Source organism: Carassius auratus, chromosome 10 (genome assembly GCF_003368295.1).
Source record: "Carassius auratus strain Wakin chromosome 10, ASM336829v1, whole genome shotgun sequence".
Classification (NCBI taxonomy): Eukaryota; Metazoa; Chordata; class Actinopteri; order Cypriniformes; family Cyprinidae; genus Carassius; species Carassius auratus.
The window spans coordinates 13,310,507-13,336,115 of NC_039252.1; the positions used below are offsets into that span (position 1 = coordinate 13,310,507).

The 25,609-nt window shown below is 36.9% G+C and overlaps 1 protein-coding gene across 1 annotated transcript; it reads left to right on the forward strand.

Annotated features, from left to right (window-relative positions):
* lhfpl6 (LHFPL tetraspan subfamily member 6) lies at positions 1–24,604 on the forward strand. Its single transcript, XM_026273802.1, has 4 exons — positions 1–217; positions 958–1,462; positions 23,647–23,745; positions 23,892–24,604. The coding sequence occupies exons 2-4, from the start codon at positions 1,078–1,080 to the stop codon at positions 24,008–24,010; spliced, it is 603 nt and encodes a 200-aa protein (XP_026129587.1). The 5' UTR covers positions 1–217; positions 958–1,077; the 3' UTR covers positions 24,011–24,604.
* The last annotated feature ends 1,005 nt before the right edge of the window (positions 24,605–25,609 follow it).

Here is a 25,609-nt window from a genome sequence, read left to right on the forward strand (position 1 = left end):
GATTGGTGCTTGCTCTTTCCCACTCGGTTTTAACACGCCTGGTTTAGTCCCGGGCAGAGACGTGCAGTAAGTGGACTCTAGACGGCGGAGTTAAAGACTTCAGAGACGCGCAAACCAGGACCGAATAGAAGCGAACAGACAGCATACACGACATTTTGTCGTCATATATGTTCTCTAGTTTTTGACATCAAGTGGAATCGACACAGTGAACGACACAGTAAGATCTCTATCGCATGCTTCAATCAGTTTCTGACTCACTTTTGGACTTTCAACATGACAGTGCGCCATACATGTTTCCTTTTGTTTACATTCCATATGATTATTTATAGATGACTGACAAAGTGTCCGCTAACTTTTCCATTTGAACAACATGAAGATATTAGATACAAATGTTTATGAATGCATGTGGGAAAATGTGTAAAATGTGCATTATCATTTTATCTTCTTTTACCTCCGTTTTTAAGGTCTTGTCACACAGCCAAATATAGAAATCTTTCTTTATTAAATAATTTTTGAGATCATAGTAGTAGCCTGGAAAAGTCATGGAAGATCTGTTGTTGATCAGAATATGTGAGAACTATGTATAACATCCTCAAAGCTAATTGACAAAGTTACTATGCATTTAATGTAAAATCTTATGTAGATTATATTTTTGCTTTTTTAGTATGTATAATAAAAATTGACATAATGTCAATTTTTTTGTCATTTTTTATTGTAATTATTCCCCTATACACAAGTTTCTCTCTCTCTCTGACTCTCTCTCTCTGTCTCTCTCTCTCTCTCTCTCTCACACACTCTCTAATTGTTCACCTATGTTTCTTCAAATAGAAAATTTCATGAGAAAGTGAACACCTTTCAGTTTATGCAACTTGAAGAGCTTGTCACTTCAGATTTATGGCTGAAAACTGATGTTCCACGGTTTTACTAACACTCCCACACTTTTTACTGTTTCCTCAGGTGTCAGGTGATCAGGAAGATGCTGGGAGTATCTAGGCCGGTGGGCTTTGGAGCTCTGCATGCGTGCTCAACCTGAAATCAGTGTCTTTTGCATCTATATGAAAGTTTGAGCTGAGCGTGATGGCATCTAGTCTTACATGTGCAGGTGTGGTATGGGCCCTGTTGTCCTTCCTTTGTGCAGCCACATCTTGCATAGGCTTTTTCATGCCATACTGGCTGCTTGGGTCACAGATGGGTAAGCCGGTGTCGTTTGGAACGTTCCGCCGCTGTTCCTACCCCATAAGGGATGAGGCCCGTGGTGGTACGGTTATGTTGGAGCAGTGTGGGCGCTATGCCTCCTTTCAGGGCATCCCGAGTCTGGAGTGGAGGATCTGCACGGTGGTGACGGGGACAGGCTGTGGACTGCTGCTCCTGGTGGCTCTCACGGCAATCATGGGATGCTGTGTTACCGATCTAATCTCTCGCACCATCGGAAGAGTGGCAGGAGGGATACAGTTTGTGGGAGGTGAGTTCAATTACAAGGAGCTTGACTGGAGACTCAGTGGATGGGTAAATGGTTGGATGAATGGATGTATGGATGGCAGAATGAGTGGATAGATGGATCGAGAGATGAAAAGTGTGACAGCTAGATGAATGATTGAATGGGCAATTGTTATAGTTTTAAGTAGTGATAGATTGATACTGGCTATGCTGATAAGTCTGCTGGTATTAATTTTGAGTTTTGAGCATTACCATCCAATAATTTATTTTTTATTAAATAATATTAAATTAAACACATTATGTTATAAAATAATCTAATATTGCCTTATATGATATAAATAATTTTGTTTAATATTCGTAGAATAACGTTATATAAGCCCCACTCTTTACAGTAATTAGTTGGTATTGACATTGGTCAGCTACTAATTTTTGTTGCATTTATTGGTTGGATGAGCAGGTGGGTTGTCAGAAGGATGGATGAATGTGCTTGTAAATGCATAGTCAAGTGAAAGACTGCAACTTCTCAAGCACTCTTTCGTTCTGCGTCTTTCCCAGATGCAAGTACTTAGCAGCTCCTAAGCGGGAACACATGATGACAACCGCATCGTCTTAGTGAAACCTGGTGTGCTTGTTTTGACATTCTGTTGCTACGATTCATGTCATCCTGTGACAATAGGAGCCTGTTGATTTGGGCCAACACACCAAACTTACAACCTGGTGAAAATCAGTTTGAGTTTGCTCGGCAACTAAACAAATTGTAAAAAGCAAACAAGAGTTTCCTTTTATGTCCTTAGTACTGGTCAGATGGGATTGGTTTTTCAACTAGTGATTGAGCTGCAGTTTTTAACACAGAAGGTCTATGATTTCATCATGTACCGATTTTGGATGGGAAGTGGACGTATTTTGGAAAATTTGCTTATATTACATACTAAACTAATTTAATTCAAAGGATAGTTCACTCCAAAATTAAACTTCTCATCATTTTTTCACTCTCTTGTCGCTCCAACATTATTTCAACAAAACACTGGAGCCCATTGACCTAGACGTGAGGTTGAGTAAAAAATTACAAAATCATACCTGATGCTCCTACCACTGGGATCTTTCTGATTAGTTTGCGATTGTACTTTCTATTATTTCTACACATTCTTTTTTACATCAGATGCAATACCAGCAGTACTTTAACCACTGACTGTTATTTTACCCAGATGGCAAACTGAAGTCAGCTGAAAGGTCTAAATTCATCATGAAGGCACACCAGGCAGTGAAACGAGAAATTTAAGCTTTAGTTACGGCATTCACCAAAGGTCAAAGTAAATGAGGAGAAGCATTGTGAAAAATAATATAGCATAATCAGGCACATTCTTCTCCAGACAGCATTCAATTTCTCCCAGGACCCCCCCCAAAATTTAAATTGCTCAGTAATTTATACAGAAGAACGAGGGAAAAGCGGGATTGTTCAAACGTCTGCGAAGCACAAATTTACCTGACCTCCTCCGGGAAAACTAGCCCTGGCCAAATAAGCTTTTAATGGTCAAGAACGAGGACCTGCATTGCAAATCCAGGCTTGTTCTCTCTCTCTCTCTCTCTCACAAACACACACACACACACACACATAAATAAATTATCCCTTGTTTCTTTTTCTTTTTCGAGATCTTTATATTTGTGAGGCAGTAGCAGAGCTGCTTATGAAGCGATTGGCTTTGTAATGAGCTGTATATGAAGGTAGGAGGGCCCCTCACGGGCCCTTATGACTTACATCACCCTCTCTTCTTTTGTCCTGCCTCAGAGCAGTGACTTTGCTTCATTTCAGAGAGATGGGAAATAATAGAGGTTGATTATATGTGACCTCTCTGAGGGACCGTAGGCAACACTTCTCTTTTACATATCTCTTTCATATTCCCTCCTCCTTTGCCCTCTCTTTACTTTTCCACACACACTTGGATATGCACACCTGCTTTCTTTGTGATGTTTTATTCAAGGGCAACTGAATATTTCCTGTTTGCAGTTTTTCCTTGTCCTAGAAGGCTGTCACTTTGCTTTGTTTTTATCACTTGATACAGTAAAGGCAATAGAGACTCGCTTACGGACTTACTAATTCTGGGATGGATGCCAGATGCCACATTGGTGTATCACTTCTTCAGTTTGCCCTTTTCAGGTGGGAATATTATTTGATAATAGGTCAGACTTGGGAAGTATATTGTTGTCGGTGCGTTCTGAATGAATGTTATGGTTCCTGCAGCCTATTGGATTTCTTCTCACACCCACGTCTTGCTTCACAGCACCCGTTGCATGTTTGCATACGTCACACACGCTCCCCTGAAAGGCAGTTGGCTCAGTCATGTGTTTCATACAGTGAATTTACCGTAGGATTTATGGGATCCATCTGGCTACTGTCAGAATTCCGGCCAATGAGAATCCAAGACCTTGAAATGAGTCTTTTTCGCTTGAGAGATCTGCCGATATGATTCAGTGGGATCTGGGTGTTTTCTCACTTACTCTTTAATGTATTCTTATCACATTAGTAAAATACAGAGGACATCCTTTCAGAACAACCTTAGCTCCTGGGAGATATTTCTTACTTTGCTGTAATGACATTGCCTGATGAGTTTGTTACAGTTTGCGAATGCAAAAATCAACTGTTTGGATTCCTCCCAAGCTTTCCGTCCCTTATGTATTGCCTTATGCCCCTATCAAAAGTCTGTTCTCTGATACTCTTTTTTTTATCTTACTCCTTTTTCTCTTTACTTTTGAGTATTCGCTGCCCTGTATGAATTTTGCAGTTGAAGATGAAAAAGAATGCATTCATTGAACCATAACTATGCCCACTAGACTCTGTATCACTTTTTTTTGCAAATTCTGCAGTGGTTGCAGGCAAGAATCTTGTTATTCTGTGTAAAGGATTTCTATAATAAAAAGAGATGAAAGAATACTTTTACACTATTAGTAGCTCTTAGCATTATCAGATTTAACAAAATATTCTAAAATGTAAATATAACTGATGTGAGCTCAAATGTATATGTCTTATAGGACTTCCTGTGGAATCCTAGAAGCCTTGTATGATTAGGCTGGTTTTGGGCTCTCTTTTTGTCTCTTAGGGAACTCTTAATAGTAAAATAAATGAGCTGGTGATTGAAGAACCATTATAAACCATCACTGCTGCATACATGTCGACTACAGTTCAAAAGTTTTTCATTAGTAAATTAATATCATAGTTTACACAAAAGCTGTTTTCAACTTTAATTATAAAAATATTTTTATACTTGATCACCAAATCAGAATATATTACATTGAATGATTTCTGAAGAATCACGTGACACTGAATGAGTAATGACACAGGAAATTCAAGTTTGGCCTCCCAAAGCCAAATTACATTTTTAGTTTTATTGAACTAGAAAACAGTTCATTTAAATAGTGATAATATTTCACAGTGTAACTGTTTTGTCTTGTATCTTTGTTGAATACTTACAGTCTTGGTGAGCATAAGACTTCAAATAAATCTGACAGATCTCAAAGTTTTGTGTATTCACATGTATATGTGTACACTCACTTGTGAATTCCTTGTCTTCAGTTGTTCAAGTGACAGAAATAAGGCCAGTTCACGTTCAGTCAGTGCTCAGAATATCACAATTGTTCTGTGTTTTTGTGAGCCCTTCATTCCAGAGATCACGTTGTCATACTTACAGTGGGGAAATCTTATACAACCTTCCCCTGAGGAGAACACAAATAAGTCAGGTGGCAACAACTGTGTGTATGCGTGTGCTTGAGTAAGCTTTGAGACGTGACGGTTCAGTAATCCATCCAGCAGCAGTTGTCTTACTGTAAGCTTTCGCTTCTTGAGCTGTAAACTTTCAACGAATACCAACAGAGGGTCAATGCAGCTTGGAACAAATGTGTATGTTGTCTGTCAAAGTTTGAATTCAGAAACTGCAACAGTTTGGCACTTTACTTTTATCTTTAAGTCCTTAGGCCGCCTATGTGTCACAATAATGATTAGCTTTTCTAAAGTTGTCCTTGACTTAATGCCTGGTCACAGTGGACTGCACAACGTGCATAACTGTTGAGCTGTGAAAGTTTCCCTCTGTTAGCTCAGATGTCAAACAGGTCAGGTTTGCATGCTGTGTAAATCACTCTCATTTAAATCTAAATTGACAATATTGAATTAGTCACGCTGAAAAGTTTCTAATTGCAGAAACAGACGGGTTTTGAGAACTGCTCATTTGTGTATATTTGTGTGGTGAACGGAAGCGTATGTGCGCTTGAGCAACATGTATTTGTGGTCGTGTGGGAACAGACATAGCTGAAGGTGTGTACTCTGGTTTTAGCTGACCCGTGCCGACCCCTGGGCGCTTGGAAAGAGTCGGATGGAGAAATGAGAGGGCGTACGGTGGTGTGAATGAGAAAGACAGGCAGGATCCAGCTGATGGAGACAGCTGCAGCAGCAGGAAGAGACTTACTGGCTCCAGTACTGGAGCAAATCTCTCACTATGTCTCACTCTCAGTTTTTTTTACTGTCTGCCCGTCTGTCTGAGAAATTCTGTTGACTCCTTGGAATGCTTGGAATGTTGCTGGAAAATAGGAGAAAAAGAGTCTGAGAGTGACACACAGTGAACAGAATAGGCCAGTTCCTGTCCTTCACAGAAATCAATGACTGTGTCTATCAGATAATGTCTTGTAAATTTGACACCATTGGGTGTAGCCCATTATGATTGAATTTCTATCCACATTTTATCCTTCCTAAATTATATGCAAGATTAGAAATCTCACTAGGCCAGTTATATTACAGCACAATACAATTATATTTTACATAAAGGCATTAAAGCTATTACATTTTTTTGCATTGTGATATTTTCATGACTATTAAGCATATGTAACCCCAAATTTTCTTTGCTGTAATGAATGTATGTAATTTAAATGATCTATCTCTTAGTGTATGTAACAGATTTATCAAATAATTCTATCATTTATTCATTTATATGATGCCTCTGTATTTCTGTAATTCTATAATTGTGATATATGATAAATATTATTTTACAAATAATCATAAACTAAACGATTATATTATATAATTATAAATAGTAAATTAAATTCCAGCATATTCTTGAAAGATGTACTAGTGTGCATCCATGCATGTTGAAATAACAAGCTATCTTATGAAAGATGAGATCTTGTGATTTATTACCTTTCAGCTAAAAAAATGGCGGAATGAAAGACAGAAACTCCCACAACAGTTTTTTAAATGTATTAAATTAAACATTAAGCTAAATGTGTTGTAAAGTAATGAATGTACCTACTGGCATAACAAATTGATATCGAGGTACAGTTTCATGACATGAAATGTCTCAATACTGGTATGTGTTTTCTCATCACAGAGTGCAGATTTTTAATGCATATTTTACACTTTGGGAAATAAAGTGGGTCATTAAACAAGATGTGCAATAACAGCTCTATTTAGGAGACTTGCCATTTTCTATTCTCTCTTGTTATTTGACCCACACACATAATTTAAGGCATATTTAGGCGAGATTGTATCCTCAAAGCAGATTTTTAAATTCCAGGGAAAGCAACGTGAGAGCAGGAAAGGCACTATCAGCTGGCCAATCTTAACTTTTATAAAGAAACACTCACGGTTTACAAGAAATGATTCCTACGTGACTTCATAAGGAAATGACTCAAAACCTTTCGAACAGGTTGCAGTATCGGCACCCTTTAACAAATCTTCATAACAGCCATAAGGATATTTAGATCATGGCTACGACTGGTGCTTGCATATGTTTACATTTTTGTAAGAATAGCGGCGTGCACCATGACTTCATTTTCAACTCAACAAAATTTTTGCCTTTGCTTAGCTCTAGTCTGGAACAATTTGCTCCCTTATTGTAGGTGAAGGAAAAAGTTAAATGCAAAGGATTTTTGAGTCGGGATAAAATAAATTGTGACACTAAAATGTCGGTTTCAAAAACAATTTTTTTTTAAATATGAACACAAATTTTGAGTAGTATTAATATTCAGTAATTTAGTCATAAAGTGTACATCATAAAATATATACTGTGTCACGAATGAGACTGTGCTCTAGTCTTTGGTTGGGATAAGTGGGATAGGTTGGTGTGTCGAATATAAAGAGATTTGCGTTCCCATTGTTTTGAATGTCGTTGTGGGTGTGCGTGGCCTGATAAACCAGAGAGAGTCAGGCGAACACGTGCTGGAAGGAGATCCTTCATTCATGAATTATTCATTAAAACTTAACTGGCTAAAAAAAAAAACAGTCTTCAAATCCAGTATGATATTTTGGCTTTGAGGCACATATCTTGAAACCAGCTCACATAATTGAGAAAGGCAGTGATTCACAAGAGAGCGTGGATGTTCAAATCCTCAGATGCTCAGAATAGCATATGTGAGCTTGTGGGTGTGTGCAGCGCATGAAAGAGCGTCCGGATACTTTTTCCTATTTGCCCGTATACCATGTCCTCTCAAACAGCATCTAGCACTTCTTTCTCTGTCATCATCCAACAAAACTATCAGCAAATTGAGACATTGGCCTTTTACTGTTGTTATAGGGGTGGCTGACCCAATGTTTACACTTCTTCATGTTGGTTCAAAGCCCCATGACTTTCTGTCTTCCACAGAACACAAAAGAAGTCATTTTGAAGGATTTTTATTTTCCAGTCCATTTCATTCAATGGGAACTGTGGGTTTCATGCTTCAAAATGGTTTAAAGTTGTTTAAGTAGTAGTACACTCCACTTGAAAACAAATATTGACTGAAATCTTAGTCATTATTCACTCATAATCATTACTTCCAGTGAGCTGTTAACTTTGCACTTTGACTAGATCAGTGAGTTTACTCCGATCAGTCTGATTCATGAACAGATGGTTCTGTTTTATACAATGGATAAACAAATCCATCAAAAATAAACTGGAAAGAGTCAATGTGGGTGAAATTTTAAATCATTACAAAAAAATACCTACCCCAATCTTACATGCATGTTTTTTGTGAGACCCCACTGACACTTCATGTTCCACAGATGAAAGAATACAGGTTGTACCGGTGTTAAATTACCTAAGAGAAACTATATGATGACAGAATATTTGTTTTGGGGGAACTATCGCTTTAATTTCTTATCGCAATGGTTTTTCTTATCCAGAAGGGCATGAGCTAGATGTTATTAACTTTTGGCAATGCACGCGCACGCTTGAACAAAGCCAACTTTCTATGGATAAGTGAACAAAGGAGCCTCTGTGTTCAAGAACTTTGAGAGGTTCCATTGCGAACTTGGCTCAGTCCACTTCCAGCGCTGCGTGGTCCCTCTCCGGCTCCCTCCCTCAGATTGGAATGCAGGTCTGCATTCTCCTCGGGGCAATCATGCTGGAATGTTCCAGGCTTCCAGATGGTCCTCTAAGGTCCACGACTGTGGCAGCAGAGACATTCTTTGGCTACAGTAAAAGAGGAAATATGGTTTTCTCTCCTAGCTCAGAGACCGATCCAACAGTGTGGCAGAGGGAGATTTTTTGAGGATAAAGCAGAAGAGAAGAAAGGTTTGGATTCACACAGATGGCACAGGCACATTTGAAAGAAGCTCAGTAGAGAAGAGTTTTCATCTCTTCAAGTCTCTTGCAACCAGAAGGTGGTATCTCAGAGGCACCATTAGAGCTTTGAGGATTTTTTTCAGTCTGTTTACTGCTTTCTTGAGTTTGAATATGTATTATTTTTTTCTGCAGCAGCCTGTTTCTTTTTTAGCCTGCTTCGTTTGCTGTGAAAACCAATGTAAGGAAAATTATGTTGCTTACCTTCATGACTTACTTTCTTCTATAGAACAAGAAGAGAGATCGAAGAATGTGCTGCTCTGGAAAAAATGGACACCGAAGCACCAAAACATATCATAAATCTTATCACTTGTTCACCATATATTGCAAGTCCTCCAAAGCCATATGCTTCATGTGATGAACAAAAGAAAAAAAAATAAGACTTGATCTCCTACCTTAGAGGCATGTTAATCTTGAGAAAGTTGTCAAACCATGCAAAATTTTGCCAAAGAACAATATGTTGGATTTGTAGGAAATGTAGGACGTTACAAACTTGACTAATGTAATCTTAAATAGCAAAATATTGTGTTCTTCTAAACAGCATTACTAATTAATTTGAGTCACTCACTTACATTGTAAAGTTTTCTGCAGTCTCATTTTATAAGGAACAGGCTTTTGGAATAATAATGCATTTATGTTCATAAAAACATTCCCAGCTGTTGTTGGCTGTTATGACGCTAAATTAATTCATGAGTTTAGTTTTGGACACAGCAGTGGCCTTTTTTCCTCCGTGTCCTTTTCTCTCGCAATTTCATTCGTTCCTCACTCTCTGGCTGATTGAAATAAGAATTATGGTCCGTGTAAGTCTGTGGTGGTCTGTAACGGCGTGTGGCTTTACATCATGTGCACGAGGCTGATAGCAGCGGCTGGCCTGCAGCTTGAGCTGAGCTCAGGACTGTCAATCACGTCTAGGGATTGAATGCCAAGGTTTATGATGGAGCTCAGTGCGGACACTTCGGTCTGCACACATTGGCAATATAATTGCCATTGGCTAGTAACATTTTTAGTTTACTCGCCAGACTGATATGCTATTTTACACACACACACACACACACACAGCTTATCTTTGTAAAATGGCACAGCTTCTTAAATCTTAGCTTCCTAATCAGTCAGTCAAGCATTATATTATGTTATTAAACTCTATTTAATGATAGAAGTTTAGTGATTAGAACCTAAACTTGATAACCATGTATGAATGCATATTTGTCATATTGGGTTTCTGTATAAAAAAAAAAAAAAAAAAAAGGTAATAGATCATATTATTAAAAGATAATACTACTAATATTTCTACTACCATACTAACAATATACAATGCACTATGGATTGATGAGCAGCTGGGTTCATGAATATTAATCACGTTGTCTGCGTTCGGTAGAACTGATTTGCTGAAATCAAAGCAGGGATGGTAATAGATCAGCACCAGTCAATGAAATTGCCATTTGTGCTTTAGCTCCGCCCACTACCGGAGAAACCGACATATCTTCTGCTTGTTCGAAAAAGTTTTATAATTTAAATGAACTCCATTATTTTGACAAGAAAATACAACAAATAATATAGTTTACATATAGCGTGTCAGTTTAGCATGGTAAGACACTCGCCTTCTCTCTTTGCATGTGCGAGAAACAGCACTATCAGCAAAGCAGATCGCTTGATGGAGAGAGAACTCTGAAGCGCTCAGTCAGTGTTCAGCGAGTGAAAATGTGCTAATCATATAATAGCCTTGAACTCACACACTAACGAGTAAAATCAAAGAATTTATTAGCCAATGGCTAACAATAGACACAACTTAGTCACCCAGAGTAAAATTTAGAGTGATTTACTCGCAAGGTAGAGGGTTGTTTTGCCGGGTTGTCGTGAATATGAGCAGAATATGCAGGATTCATATTTCAACCAACTTTTGCGGCTTAACATCTACAGATACTGGTCCATAAGGAGATTTGATTTGATTAATTTATGCTAACTTTGACAAACTCCAAGACTGTCCATATTACAATGTACATTTCTTCATCATTACTGGATTTTGAGATTCCGTACGCAATTTCTGCTTTGCGGAAATCATAGCCTTGTACCGTGACATTTTAATTTTTTTAGTACCGACTTGGTACCGAAGTACCGGGTCTTTTGACAACACTAGCTTCAAGAATACTTTTTGTGTGCAAACTGTTGTACCTTCGTAAAATTAAGGTTGAACCACTGTTGCTGTCTATGCAGGGTTAGCAAGCTCTTGTATTTCATAAACAAATATCTTAATTTGTGTTCCTGAAGCAAGATGAACAATGGTCTTATGTTTTTGGAACAACATGAGGGTGAATAATTAATGACAGAATTTTTATTTTTGTGTAAATATCCCTTTAATGTTCCTTGTTGGCCTATTTCAGAGGTTAAACCTAAAGACGTTCCCTGGCTGGGGTCAATATGAACAAAAGGGTCATCTGGAGACCATTAACCCTTTATTGCTTTCTCACACGTCACTGTAATGGAATTTTAGTCAGGCGCTCTCTGTGTTTTGGTCAAAAAAATTTGAGAAGAGCAAGTCAGAAGATGTTTTTCAGAGGGACACATGCCTCTGTGTTCAAACAAAAACCAAGTTAGGTTAGCTTTGTTTTTTTAGTGGTGCAAGGACCCTCTAAATTAGCACTCTAGGTTTTTCTTCAAATTTACTCTACCATTTTATTTTACAGGTCCCTTTTGTGTCCACGCTTTGCTGGCATCTTTTCATTTCGACTTTAACAAACAGCAGCCGATTCATCACAAAAGCTGCCAAAAAAAGCCAGTCATCCATGGAAAATTCCATCTGTAACAGCAGGTCCGAGTCTGTGCAGGTCTATCTCTGTTTTCACACTGTTGGGTTTTGATAAGACAGGACAGCACTTCCTGGCAATGAGCCTTGATCGGACTGCACATAAACATCCACCTGCCCACCCACATATAGACACAACAGGATGTCAGAATTTTTAGAAATGGACATAATTGCTATGAAGAGTTCCAGATTGTAAGTATGTGAGTTTTGGAACATTCTGTCTTTGTTCTGACCATTTGACTTGGCAGCCCAGAAGTCAACAATGACATGACGGGCTTTGGCAGGACTAACCCTTCATCCCTGGCAGGCCACTTCACAGATAGCGCTCTGGTAATTGAGATGTAATTTGCCCAGTGCAATTATATATAGATTGAAAAGTGCTTGGTGGAGAAAGTCAGATGAGGAGAAGACAAGCTTCTTTATGTGCTAGAACTTCCTCCTTTAGTGGTTTACAAACATTTTATGCCTAAAGCACTTATTTTCTTTACTATGGACAAATGGATAGATTTGTCATGCGTTACAGTGATTTTACTCCCTTAACTGGGGTTAAATCTATGGATGCCTCAATTGGAAGATGCCACACTGATAAATTATTTGCAATATTAATACAAAATGAATAGACAACATAATTGTGTTCTAACACGCTAATGCAGTCTATGCACTTGTTTTTCTTTTTTTTTGGCAAGGTTTATGACAGAAGGCTTCATGTTGTTGCAGGCTGCAGACCTCCTGTGCATGATTTAAAAGCTACTGATTTTCCATTTTGTAAGTGTGCTTAAATTATATTGTTAGAAAGTAAATGCAAAAAACATCTCACTTCAGTTTTCCTTCAACCTCAGGAATTGATATTGGATTTGAATCACTGCGAAAGACAGACTGCTTTAGTAATGCAATACTTACATTGATTTCTTTAGGCAAGAAGTAGGAGACAGAGAGGAGTCAGAGGTGTGGAGAATAATCAGAAAAACAATGTTCTTCAGTGTGAAACCAGGCGGTTTTACGTGATATTCTTAGATGTTCTTTTTTGTACCTTGTGATTGACTTATGTCTGGCTTTTGGTTTATGAGTCAACCCACTGAAACTGTAACAAATTTAGATGCATTTTTATGGAAGCTGGACAGTCCTAGTAATATTGTTTTCCATTGTGATTTATTATATGTTATTAAATGTAATCTGATGTCAGAGCTAGATTTTTCGACAATTACTACTATTCTTCAGTGTCACATGCTCTTTCAGAAATCATTCTTATATGCCATTTTGATTCTGAAGAAACATTTCTTTTTATCAGTGTTGAAAACTTTTTTAGGATTCTTTGACGAAAGTTCAACAGAACTGCAGTTATTTGAAATGGAAATATTTTGTAACAATATGAATATCTTTATTGTCACTTTTAATCAATTTAGCATATCCTTGCTGAATAAAAATATTACTGCCACAAGATTTTTCTTTACGATAATTTTATTCTTCCAAAATGGAGCTCAAATGTACTTTTTGGTCTATTTGTCAGGTGTAGTAAATGCATGCACTAAATGAAAAGTTTTGAACAACTTGCATCACAAGCAGTATTTAACTTTCCCTCTTTGCCAGTTGTTTGAGAGTCTATTTTACTGCAGCTTTACAGCCCGTTGTAACTCACTAGGAAATAAAAAGAGTCGCGGTCACCTTCGCGAGCTGAATAAAAGGACACAGTATTGATCGTGACGGGATGCAGATCAATAGAAAGATAATCACTCTTGACCCCAGTGCCCTTGTGACCTGTAAGAGGGCATGCATTCTTCTTTGTGCTGATAAAATGCTTAGAGATGTAGTAAAAAGCGATTTTGTTTGTTTGATTTATTTTTGTGTGTTCTTGAGAAGGGAAGGCAGCATAGTCTCGGGGGACGACAAGAAGTCATAGTCTGTTCTTTGAACTCCTAGTACAGCTGTCACAGCATAATGTGACAGCATAGTATGGCAGCGTAGGACGACCTGTGATGGACGATTTTACTTGCGCACACACGCGCCCACACCAATTCTTCACATGAGCAGTGGACTATAAACCAGAGATTTAATTTCCTAGTTGGCAGTCCTTCCATGATTTGCAACCAAGGTTTTCTGACAGGATAAGCGTGTGCATTTCACATCTTTAGTGGTGCTAACTAATCCCTACTTTGTGCTTAAGAATGTTACTTTAAATATAGCTGCTTAAAAGTATGTATATATATATAGTAAATAATTATTCTATTCATAAATTAATTTTATTTCATTTTGTTTTACCAATAAGTAACCAGCCAGAACACCCTGCAAAGTTCTGAAAACCAACCAGATCACCTAAGAATAGTGGCCTCAGATAAAAATCTAGTTAATTATTTATTATGAAGATCATTATCCTTCAGAATAACTTGTGACACTCCTTGTTGAACTCCCCTACCACCAGATACCTCATTTTAATATTGTCTGTTTCCTTTAAATATTCATTTTCTTTTCCCCTTTCATTCCGTTTGTCTCACCAACCTTTGCTGTATTTTTGAAGCCCATGTTCTCATCTTCTTTAATGTTTCTGAGTCTGTTTATTTTACTGTAGCTATGCATGTTGTCATTTTCTGCAAAAAAAAAAAGAAAAAAAGTCACTGTTTTATATCACTGTTTTATAAGCTAGAGGCCAAAATGCACCCAATGTAGCCTTTATTGCTATGTACTTTTTCTACTTCTCTTATTATTATTATTATTATGGCAGAATATCAAGCCTTGAATGTTAGTATCAAACCTTGAATATTCTCTTTCTCACAGGAGAAAGAGAAAGCGAAATTGTATTGGGGTATCTTGATATCCATCCCACTGTAATCCATTTCCTATGAGCTTAACTGGGATTTTCTTTCTCACGTCCGAGCTGATGATGACTCTACTTGTGATGCATGTCTCTTAGGCAGTGACCTTGAATTCTCTTTTTCTCTCCTTTTAGAAGGTAACCGATTCTGATGAAGTGTAAATTATTCTTCCCCTTTCTAATGTGGGACCTCACTTCACACTGGCATTTTTCATTGGAATGATGCTGGGAGTGATATTTCACATCTTTACATGTTTTCCATAATTTCTTTGATGCCATTCGTTCCCGTCTGCTTGTTACCCTTCAGATTCCCGCTCAACTGCTCTTCCATGATCAAAGTGCATTTTCTCTTTTAAATCACATCTTGAAAGGGAGAAAAATATTAAAATGATACAGACTTCTTATACATGGCAGAAACCTTACATGTGAGCTATTAAAATTCAATTTTAACAAAGTAAAAGGTGGGGAAGATTTAAAGTAGTGCTTTTAAAATTAGCTTGTTAACTCAAGTGATTAATTTTTTCAGTTTAATGCGTTCAAATTATTTAAGGCATGGGCGGAGCCTATAGGGTTGGCCACCCTACTCCTAACTGCTACATCTGTCTCTTTTTTTTTCTTGATCAGAAGTACATTTATTCAGTCTCAGAAAGACTGAGAATGGGAGACGTTTCAGATACGCACTCCCACTTCACTTCAGCACCAGGCGTAAGCCAAACGAGTGTGAATACAGTATTGCACACTGTAGCTTGTACCAGTTCATATCAAATTGCGAAAGAAACTAAATGTATGCAATGTCATGGTCAGTTAAGCCATACAGCTGCTGTAAAACTAATGCACCCGATTCAACTTGTCAGATCATTAGTAGAGACTTCAAGACCTGAAGGGTCAGAAAAAGTAAAGAGAGTTGAGAGAAAATACAATGTGTTAGATTCGCATCACATTCAGCAGAGGCAGCTCTTAAAGAAATAGCAGCCAGAACAACCTAATAACCAGCTGCTGTGATGTCTGTTCATCAAGAATTAAAGAAAAAAGAGGAAATCAATAAGGATTAATCTGTATTTAGTTTAGATTTTAGTGTTTCTCAATTCAATTGCTGTATATTTCTGCTGAGGGGCACATGTAGCCTAGCTCAATATGACATTTATTTCAATGGGTTTATGTGAAGATTGCTTTAAGTTCGCTTAAATTAGAAGTTATTTTTTAAAGTCTAATAAATGTTAAAATTGATAGCTCTGAATTATAATGTTGAATGGCTATAGTCAATGGCTAAATATTTGGGGGAATTTTTTAAAATCAGTATTAGTGGGTATCATTGAAAATATGCAATTAAACAAATATTAAAAATGTACTCTCTTAATTTTTTTTTTTACATTAATTTGAAGGTTGAATGTGAAATTATTGCAATATAAAAGTATATTTAAAAACTGTAATGTTATATAGGATAAATCACAATTAATCATGATTATTTTTTTGAAAAAAATGTGTGATTAATTAGTCATTTTTTTAATTGATTGACAGCACTCATTTAATGTATACTGAAGTTGATTTGAATTAAATGTTGAATATTTTTTTTTTAAGGGATAGTTCACCCAAAAATAAAGATTCTGTCATTAATCACTCCTCCTCAGTCATGTTGTTCGAAACCCTTAAGACCTTTGTTCATCTTCGGAACACATATTAAGCTATATTAAAATTTCTTTATTTGCGTTCTGAAAATGAATGAAGGTCTTACAGGTTTGGAACGATATGATAAGTAAAAGAATTTTTGGGTGAACTGTCCCTTTAAAATCCCATCTTGATATAGAGATAGCTATAAGTAAGCAATTTGTTGGTGGATTTCCCACCAAAAAGTGTCAACTATGTGTCAAATTCAAAACAATTATTTGTTTGAGCAGCACAACCTTCCCAACAACAGCAACATTGGCTCAACCAATGACATGAGTTTTGGGCGGAGCTATATGTTTGGCAAACCAGCAGATGAAACCTGTTTGGAAACAGTACAGCTATTTTTTTTATTTTTATATTTTTGTTTGCTGTTAGATAATTGACGCCTGTTAAAATTAGTTTATTAGTTCATCAACTCATTTTTTCAACTCATTCCGTAAAATCCAAGGGGTTTAAAATATCTTTTATATTTCACAGACGAACAATACAGGTTTTTAGCGACATGAAGGTGAAATCATGCCAGAATTTATTTTTGGGTGAACTACACCTTAAACATACAAACTTTAAGGAAGTTATTAACAGCTCTTACTTGAAATATGTCTCACATATGCTCTCAGTCACTTGATATTTGATGAGACACTTTTAGAGCTACTTCTAGGACAATGGAACACTGTTCCTTTTCCCAGAACCTTTCGAGTGTTATTTTAGCATCTGGTATGGATAGAAACCGTGGGTCTTTTGGGAAGGTTCCTCCCATCGCTTCTTTTTCTCCGTTTTCTCCTGCTGATTCCTGGATGACATCGTCTCCTCTATGTGGGAAAGTACTGTGTTGTAACTGCATCCAGATGTTTCCATTGTTGACTTCAACCAAACTCAATAAACCTCTCCTTCTCTCTAGGGTTAAAAAGAAAAGCAAAACTCAACATCTGCTGGAACGTTATGTTGAAACTAGTGAAATCATTAGGGTGTTGAAAGAAAGGCTCTAGAAGTACTTCGGATCATAACCTGTTTTTGAAATACTTTTTTTTTTATCTCAAAATTAGTACAACAATGCCTTCGTTTTCCCTATTTAATCCTCTATCCCATTCAAGAGCTTGTAGGTGGTCTGGGAAAGTCCTTCAGAAAGTTCTCGGTCAATGGTGTGGAATAGACATGTTGCATCGTTCTCAAGGGGCCTTAATTTCAGATTCAAGTTGGCTTTGATGGTCTGTGTGGCTATGCCCTTCTACCATATGCTGCCGTAATGGAGCCATCTGCGATCAGATCTTCCAACCAAGATGTCACACACTGATGTTAATGAGAGGGAGAATGCATGAACATAGAGACCAATGTTGGTCATATGAACCCTTCAGGGCACCATTTTCATAAGTGTCTCATTTAGATGAGGCTCCCACTTTATATTAAGTGGCCTTAACTACAATGTACTTGCATCAAAAACCAAGTACACTGTACTTATTTTGTTCATATTGTATTGCAAAACACTTCTGCTGCTATTGAGGTGGGATATAGGTAAGGTTGGGGACAGGTTTAGTGGTATGGGAAGGTTAGAGGTTAGATTATGGTGTAAGGGACAGGTCTCTATGTTTTTTTCCATGCAATGAACATTGTACTCAAGGCAAAATTTAAAAACAGTTGTGTTCCTCAGTAGGCTCTGCTGATTGACATGGCACCCAGTCTGGAGCCTCATCATCACCCCTCAGAAGTGCTTGCTCATGAGAACATAATTAGACATTGTCTAAACTCACAGACCTCACATTACACATTGGTCAAGGCCTTACATCTTTGACCTGACGCTTCCTACTGAGAGAGACAACAGTAGCACTGGTAATTGTCATGCTGTTTTTGCAGCTGATTAGTTGGAAAACTTAAGCAGTCATTAAAGTCTTCTGAAATAACTTTTATAAACAGACTAAATAAATATCCATTAATATCAACAAGATTGGAGTTTATCATCAATTAATGGTATTAAAACTATTTAATGGTAAGATTAGCAAAATCGCTAAACCTTAAACTGAAAAGATAAAATTAAGGGCAAATTCATAATAATACTAAAATAACACTGGTTGAGGCCCTAAACCCAAAGTATGAGCAATGATAAATGTGATGCTTGCGTTAGCTAGTAAATATATATTGCTGTATCACCAATTCAGCTGAGATATTTATCAGTACGGAAGTGGGCTGTCTATTCCAGTATATGGTCCAGAGTATCTGAGCACTTAACAAATGATCAGGCTGAGAGGCTCATTTTTAAACCAGCGTAACACGATTCTTCATCCTCCCCAACCTTGGAGATGGGTATTTTTCAGAGGAGCATAGAGTGAATGTAAGTGGGTGGGCAGAAGAGAGCAGAAATGCAGGCATGGAGCCAGACATCTAGGTCATGAAAGAGCTCTATGATAGAAAATGCCAAAGCCTGTAAGACCCACAAGAACCATATGAATGCCTCCATTCGATGAAAATGATGGTTATGTCAGGACAGCACACTCCAATTCTGAGCAATGACTGCTTTCAGAGATAGAATAAGAACCAGCTGAGTTTTGTTCTCAATCAGAAGCCATCGCAGCCTACCAGGGCTTTTTAATAAAGAGGGGCAGATTTATGCAGACATCAAAGGGAGATGCTAGATGTCTGACATGTGCGCCTACCCGGTGCCAAACTGTATGCAAGGGCAGAACATGATCGATGATAGCGGTATTATCAAACATTTGAAGACTGTATGCTTCTGAAGAAATTTCACACAGACTTCAGAAGTCCAATTTTCAAGATCATAATTGGCATAATTGGACAAAATCTGTATTTTTGTTTGAGAAATATTGGATAGATAGATAGATAGATCTAGATAGTGAAATGGACTTTTGAAATAGAATTGTAACAATTTTGCACAAAAGGGTTGAATTGATTAACTGGGGAAAAATAATTTATATATATATATATATATATATATATATATATATATATATATATATATATATATATATATATATATAATTATGTAATGGACTTTAAAATGGGATTTTCTGTGTTTTCTCCAGGTTCTGTTAATGCCTATGGCCCAGTCTTAAAGGGTCATGGAAAATGAATGTGGTGATAGAAATGGCAAGTGACTACAAATCTGCAGACCCTAATTTCCATATTTCTTTGATGTGATATCCTCTCTTCTCAGTTTAGACAGAGAGAATAAGATGACTGATTGCAGTGGAGCTGAAAGTGGAATTTTTTAGACCGTTGTCGGCTTTAAGGCTAAGAGATACATCTTATCGGTGTGTGCTGGAGTGTTTACTGAATCCATACGTGACTGGTCCCCACGCGTTCCAGACAGCAGATCTTTTGGATTGTAAGTGAAATGTGAAGTTTAAGTCATTCCTTTCAGATTATGCAAGCTCTTGGAGGCTGCAACTGCACTGCTGTCCCTTCCTCCACAGTGTGGTTTCTGTTTTTTTTTTTCTGGTGAAAAACACTTCAGATACTGTATGAAGGCGTTATCTGTGCACTCACTGAAGAGAGCTTGCGTAAGTAGCAATCAGAGGTGTTGCTCTTTGTGATAAGACAGTCGTCTCAGCTGTCCTGTCTCCACTGAAGACTGTGTCTTGGCGCTCTCATTTCCTGCAGTGTTGTCAGGCTGTGTGAGCCCTGCACTGTGTTGACAGTAGACCATCTGCTGCATTACACTACAGTTCTCTGTATCATCTCTAGAAAACAACCATTCCATTGTTCCATTGTCCCCTCATCTTTTTTAACAGTACTGTTATACTGTCAGTTATCTGTGTATATTTTATGCTTACTGTTTTTATTTTGTTTTTTGAATAATTTTTTTATTCTTTATCAGTTACTAAATAAAGTTAGGGTTTTCCAAACAAAATATGGATCCATGGTGAGATATTTAGAAATGCAGAAGTTTAGAAATTCATGAAAAATATTATTATTATTATTATTATTAATATTAGTCTTATTATTCAATATCTTCCTATTTTTTATTTTATTTATTGTTTTATAAAACTTTTACAATTATACATCAGTTATTAAATTAAAACATTTTTTTTATAAAAATGCACTAAATGTTTAGAATGTTGAGGATTTTATTAGAAATTATAAATGTATTGTAAAAAAACAAAAAAAAAAAACAAAAAAAAAATAAAACATTATTTTTATTATTTCTAATAAATGTACCAATTCTTCATCATATACTACATTCAAATCTGTATTTTCTTCAAATAGAAAAACTAATGCTAATCCACTTGATATAAACCTTCTCATTCCATTGCAAGGTTCTGGAATCGTAAGTATTGGCAAAGCATGTGACACTAGAGTGAGAAGATTGAAGTTGATTGAGTTGTTTTTGTGGCCTGATTGAAAATTCAGACCCTGCCATTTTTCATGCAGGGAGAGAATTGTGTTTAGATGAGGGTTTAAAACAGGATTATGGGTTTCAGGTTAGAGCTTGATCTCTATGTGAGCAACATGAGAATCGTTAGAGACTAAATGCTTATAAGTAACGCCTCTTATGCTAGATTGTGTCCTCCTATGCCTCTCTCTCAAACATACTTTTCTGTTTCACATTGATGCTGCACACAAATATGTAGCAGCTGCACACAATGCCCTTTTCGTCCTGTTACTGAAACTCATATGGAGTAAACACACACATCTCATGAGATCATTATCTAATGAGTCAAACTTTCCGCTGTTTTCTTCACTTTGTTCCTTAGATTCATTTTTCCAAGTCAAAGCAAAATTCCTTTTGGGTTCCTTACATTCTGAGCTCTAGTGCAGCTCAGTCTGTTTCCACATGACCACCATTTATTTCAGTTCCCGTTATATAAATTACTCATATGCACAACTCCTAGCAGTCAGCTTTTATAGTGCATGCAATTTCATGCACAGTGCATATTCGGTTTTTATTTCTCATCTATATTTATTTTGTAGTGTACACCACCTAGTGCTTTTTTCACGCATATTTATTTTTTAGTGTAGGCCTTCAAGTGCAAATTAGTTTTGTTGTGCATTCTATGTAGAATATACTACATTAGTGAATATTTTGTATGATTTAGTGTATAGTTGTGTAGTAAGTATACTACTACCTAGTGCATACTAGTGTTGTTGTACACTCTACCTAGTAAATGCAACATTTTAGTGCCTACTTGTTTTGTAATACATATTTTATAGTTCAGCCTTGAATGCTACCCAGTGCATACTAGTTTTATTGTGCACTGTACCAAGTATTTGCTGTTTAGTCCATACGTGTTATAATGTCTAGTTCTGAAGTACATTTTTGTTGTGAATGCTACCTAGTGCATACTAATTTTGATGTGCAATCTACCTACTATATGCTACATTAGTGTGTATGTGGTTTGCAAGGCATTGTCTAGTTAAGTCTATGTGTATTTAATTTTTTGTAGTGAATGCTACCTAGTGCATGCTAATTTTGATCTAGTATATTCTACATTTAGTGCATACGTGTTGTTTTGCATAGTGTTTTTCATTATACAGTAGTTGCTTGGTACATTTTCTGTTGTGAATGCTCACTATTGCACACTAGTTTTGTTGTGCAATCTACAGTACACACACTTTGACTAGCATGCAATTTAGTTAGTATATGCTGACTATACACTATGCGCTACATACAGTTTAAGAACTTTCCCTATGCTGGTGGTATTATGACTTTGAAAACGCAGTGCTGCATTCTACCAGAATCACACTGCAAGCCACGGAGATACTTTTGTCAGAGGGAGTGTGCAGCACTTCGTCCTTCATGTTCACTTTATCACTGTCAATTTTTTCATACCTTTTCAGTGACGAAAGGGCCACCTCATTTCACAGTACTGCAATGGTCCATTTTTGTCTCGGTCAAGCAGAACTGCTGTACTCGCAACTTTACAAACCTCGCCATATGGGCTCAACCACGCGCCAGGGTGAAAGTAGTATGGCTGCAATCTGCAGAAGTTAATTTCTGCACAAGTCTGCATTCTTTTCACATTCTCAAATACACATAATAACTAGCCCAATATCAACTTATCGATTACTCATAACTTCTCTGATTGCTTCTGAGAAACAAAAGTAGAAATACTAAAAGCTTATTTCCTTTCCCTCTGTATTCCTTTGCAATTTTGAACTCTGAAGTAGAATGTCATTTTTGCAAGTGCCTGATGCAATGTAATGGATTTTCAGACCTGCTTAAATGGATAGTAACAGGAGGCAGTTGAAGAATTTTAAAGTCAAAGACAAGTTTTGAAAGTTCTGACAAGGAGCAAGTCCTACAGAACTGGGATACTAATGCTGGAATCTAGGCTTTTTTATATTAAAGAACGTCTGAGGCATCAAAGTCTAAGTACAAATGAAAGCAAATCATTCCAAAAATAGTGGGCAGCAGTGTAGGAGTGTTCTTTGTGTTCAGTTCTCTGTCCTTTCATTATCTCAGACAACAACTAGTCGGCACAGACAACTTGAGAAGATCACACACCCATCATTTGTAACCAGACACAAAGAGAGCCAAACATTACATGACATGCATAGGTATGCACACATCTTTTGTGACATTATAAATGTTTTTACTGTCAATTTAATGTATCAATTAAATTTTTTTAGCACTTATTTCATTATATCGAATGGTAGTGGGGGAAAAAAACTTGAAAACATTTAAATAAAAACTGTTATTTTCACAATATTACTGTTTTCACAGTATTTGTGTGTGTGTATGTGTGTGTATGTGTGTGTTTGTGTGTTTGTGTGTGTGTGTGTGTGTGTGTGTGTGTGTGTATACAGACACATTGACACTTGCAACCATAATGCAAAGCATCAGGGTTGATGAAGGCACATGCAGGTCGTTTTTTATTAGGAAATATTCTGGTCAGAATATGGAGAGGAGGAGCCATGATTGAAACTGGTATATGTTTCTGGTGGGAATTGCATGCCTGTTTATTTTTGCTGAATTGCTAAGAACTTAAAAGGGGAAATATGAAAGAATTCTCTAGAAGCTTGTTTATAAATAAGCTGCTTGCTGCATTTATTATCATATTTTCATAGCTGTTTGGATCTTGAGCCCAGATGAAAACAAGATTTGTATTTTATCGTCTCTGTGGAGGTGTGTGTTTGTGTTTGCGTGTGATAAAGTATCTGTGTCAAATAGAAAAAAAAATGAGCTAATGATCCTGCATTGTTTGCAGTAAAACAAATAATAGCTTTTCAGACCAATGACAAAATGCATGAAGCACTGTTTTTCATGGCTATCACCTATTTTTCAAGAGATATCATGCTCTCCTCCTCACACAGCGGGAAACTATGTGAGCTCTTAGTCATGTTATAAAGTTCTTCTTCTTGTTTACTTTTAAGTCTGTTTGTATTGACAGCGTTTTGTCTCTCTGCAGGGCTGTTGATTGGATCGGGATGTGCACTGTACCCTTTAGGGTGGGATAGTGAAGAGGTCAGACAGACTTGCGGCAACAGCTCTGACCAGTTCAATCTTGGTACGTTAAGATATAGACAAGTTCACCATTTAAATATACAATATTATTAAAAATTCCTATTTAATGATATATTGTGGCTCTCATTATATATTGTGTGAGCAGAACCAATTTTGAGTATTACATGTTGAGGTTGATGTTTCTTTCAGGTTCTTGTGAGATCGGATGGGCTTATTACTGCACCGGGGCTGGAGCTGTGGTGGCCATGCTGTTGTGCACATGGATGGCATGTTTCGCAGGGAAGAAACAGAAACACTACCCTTACTAAAAATGTAGAAGAAAAACAACAGTAGAGGAAATCAAAAACACACATATATGGGCATGACTTTCATTCTTCAGTTCAGAGAGCTTCTACATCCAGTGCACTTCCCATACGCATTTCATAAATCAAGGAGACATGACTGAATGATGACCTTTCGGTCGCAGTTCCCACTTGAGATTTTTCCTACGACTGATCTTTGACCTGTATTGGGATCTTCTGCATTTAAAGTGGTGCCAGTATCATTAAAAAGGAATATATGTTAGACGACCTATTGACTTTTGAGTTTTTGTGTTCAGAAGAAACCTACTGTGTTACTATCACTTATATGTTGCTTTTTTTATTGTGTTTGTGTAAGTGCAGTATTCTGTAGTTTAAGTTGTTGTGTTTTGGTATATTGTGTTATTATAATAGTCTATTCTATGTTATGCATTTCATTAATGTCCTGTTATTGCATTACATATATCCGCTGCAATAATATAGATCACAATATATTGTGTCTGATATGGTCTTTGTTTGCCATTTACAATTTTTATATAACATGCGTAAATGTCCATTATATTTCACTGCATTTGTAAATAAATACTGTCATTTAAAAATTCATATTTGTTGACGATATAATATATGAACATTTATATTTAAAGGATTGCATTTAAAAAAAGTTCATTTTGAGGGGGGGTTATTAGTGCATTTGTTTTTCGTAATGCCTTTTATTGAAATGCTCTTAACAGAAACTCCATAAACTTCATTTGTGATCTGCATGATCTGTGTATTTTTAACCTGCGTGTATCTTTCTCTTTTGGAATGATGGATTGCCCGGTGTTAATTTCTGACAGGGTGATGCAGTGCTGAAGTATCCGCCACTGGAATGTGAAACTGCAGGGATCCACACTGTGGGAAAATGTAAAGGCTGATCAGAAGTTATTGACGATCTGCTGTTCCCATTTAGCTCTATCAGCAAACCTTGCATTTGTTCTAGAAATGCAAATGTCTGCCTGAGAATGAACTGTTACTGATAATCACACCATTTCATCAAACCTCAGCCTGGTTTAACACTTGACTGAGTGGAGCAGAGTTCATACAGTTTCCCGTTAATTACGCTAAACCTGTCAAACTGAGAAAGACAGGCCAATTAAAGAAAACTGCAAGGCAACAGAAAATCAATGTTACACATGGTGGAGTTTTTACAAATTTATTGCTTTGGCAGGTTTTTAGCGAAGACAAGACGAATCTGTCAGACTTCAGGGAAAACAAGCTGTCTGTAGGTGTTAAGATCATCTCACTTTTGCTCTGTGATTCTTCTAACTTCAACAATTTTGATGGACTATTTACAAATGGACAAATTCTGTTACAAATGAAAGTGAAAGCTGAGTAGATGGTTAGTTTATATATTCTGGTTATTCATATCATAAAGGATTCTGCTTGTTGCATTAGATTAAATGCTATGTAGTTATTTGCAGAGTAAACCTTAGGGAGAAGCAGGGGAAGTCACCATCTCATGAGTCTTATCTTGACACCACACCAGCAATAATATTTTCCATCAAAGAAATTGTCTGTTAGTATGCAACTAGCATTAGTGTATATACAGGTGCATCTAAATAAAATTAG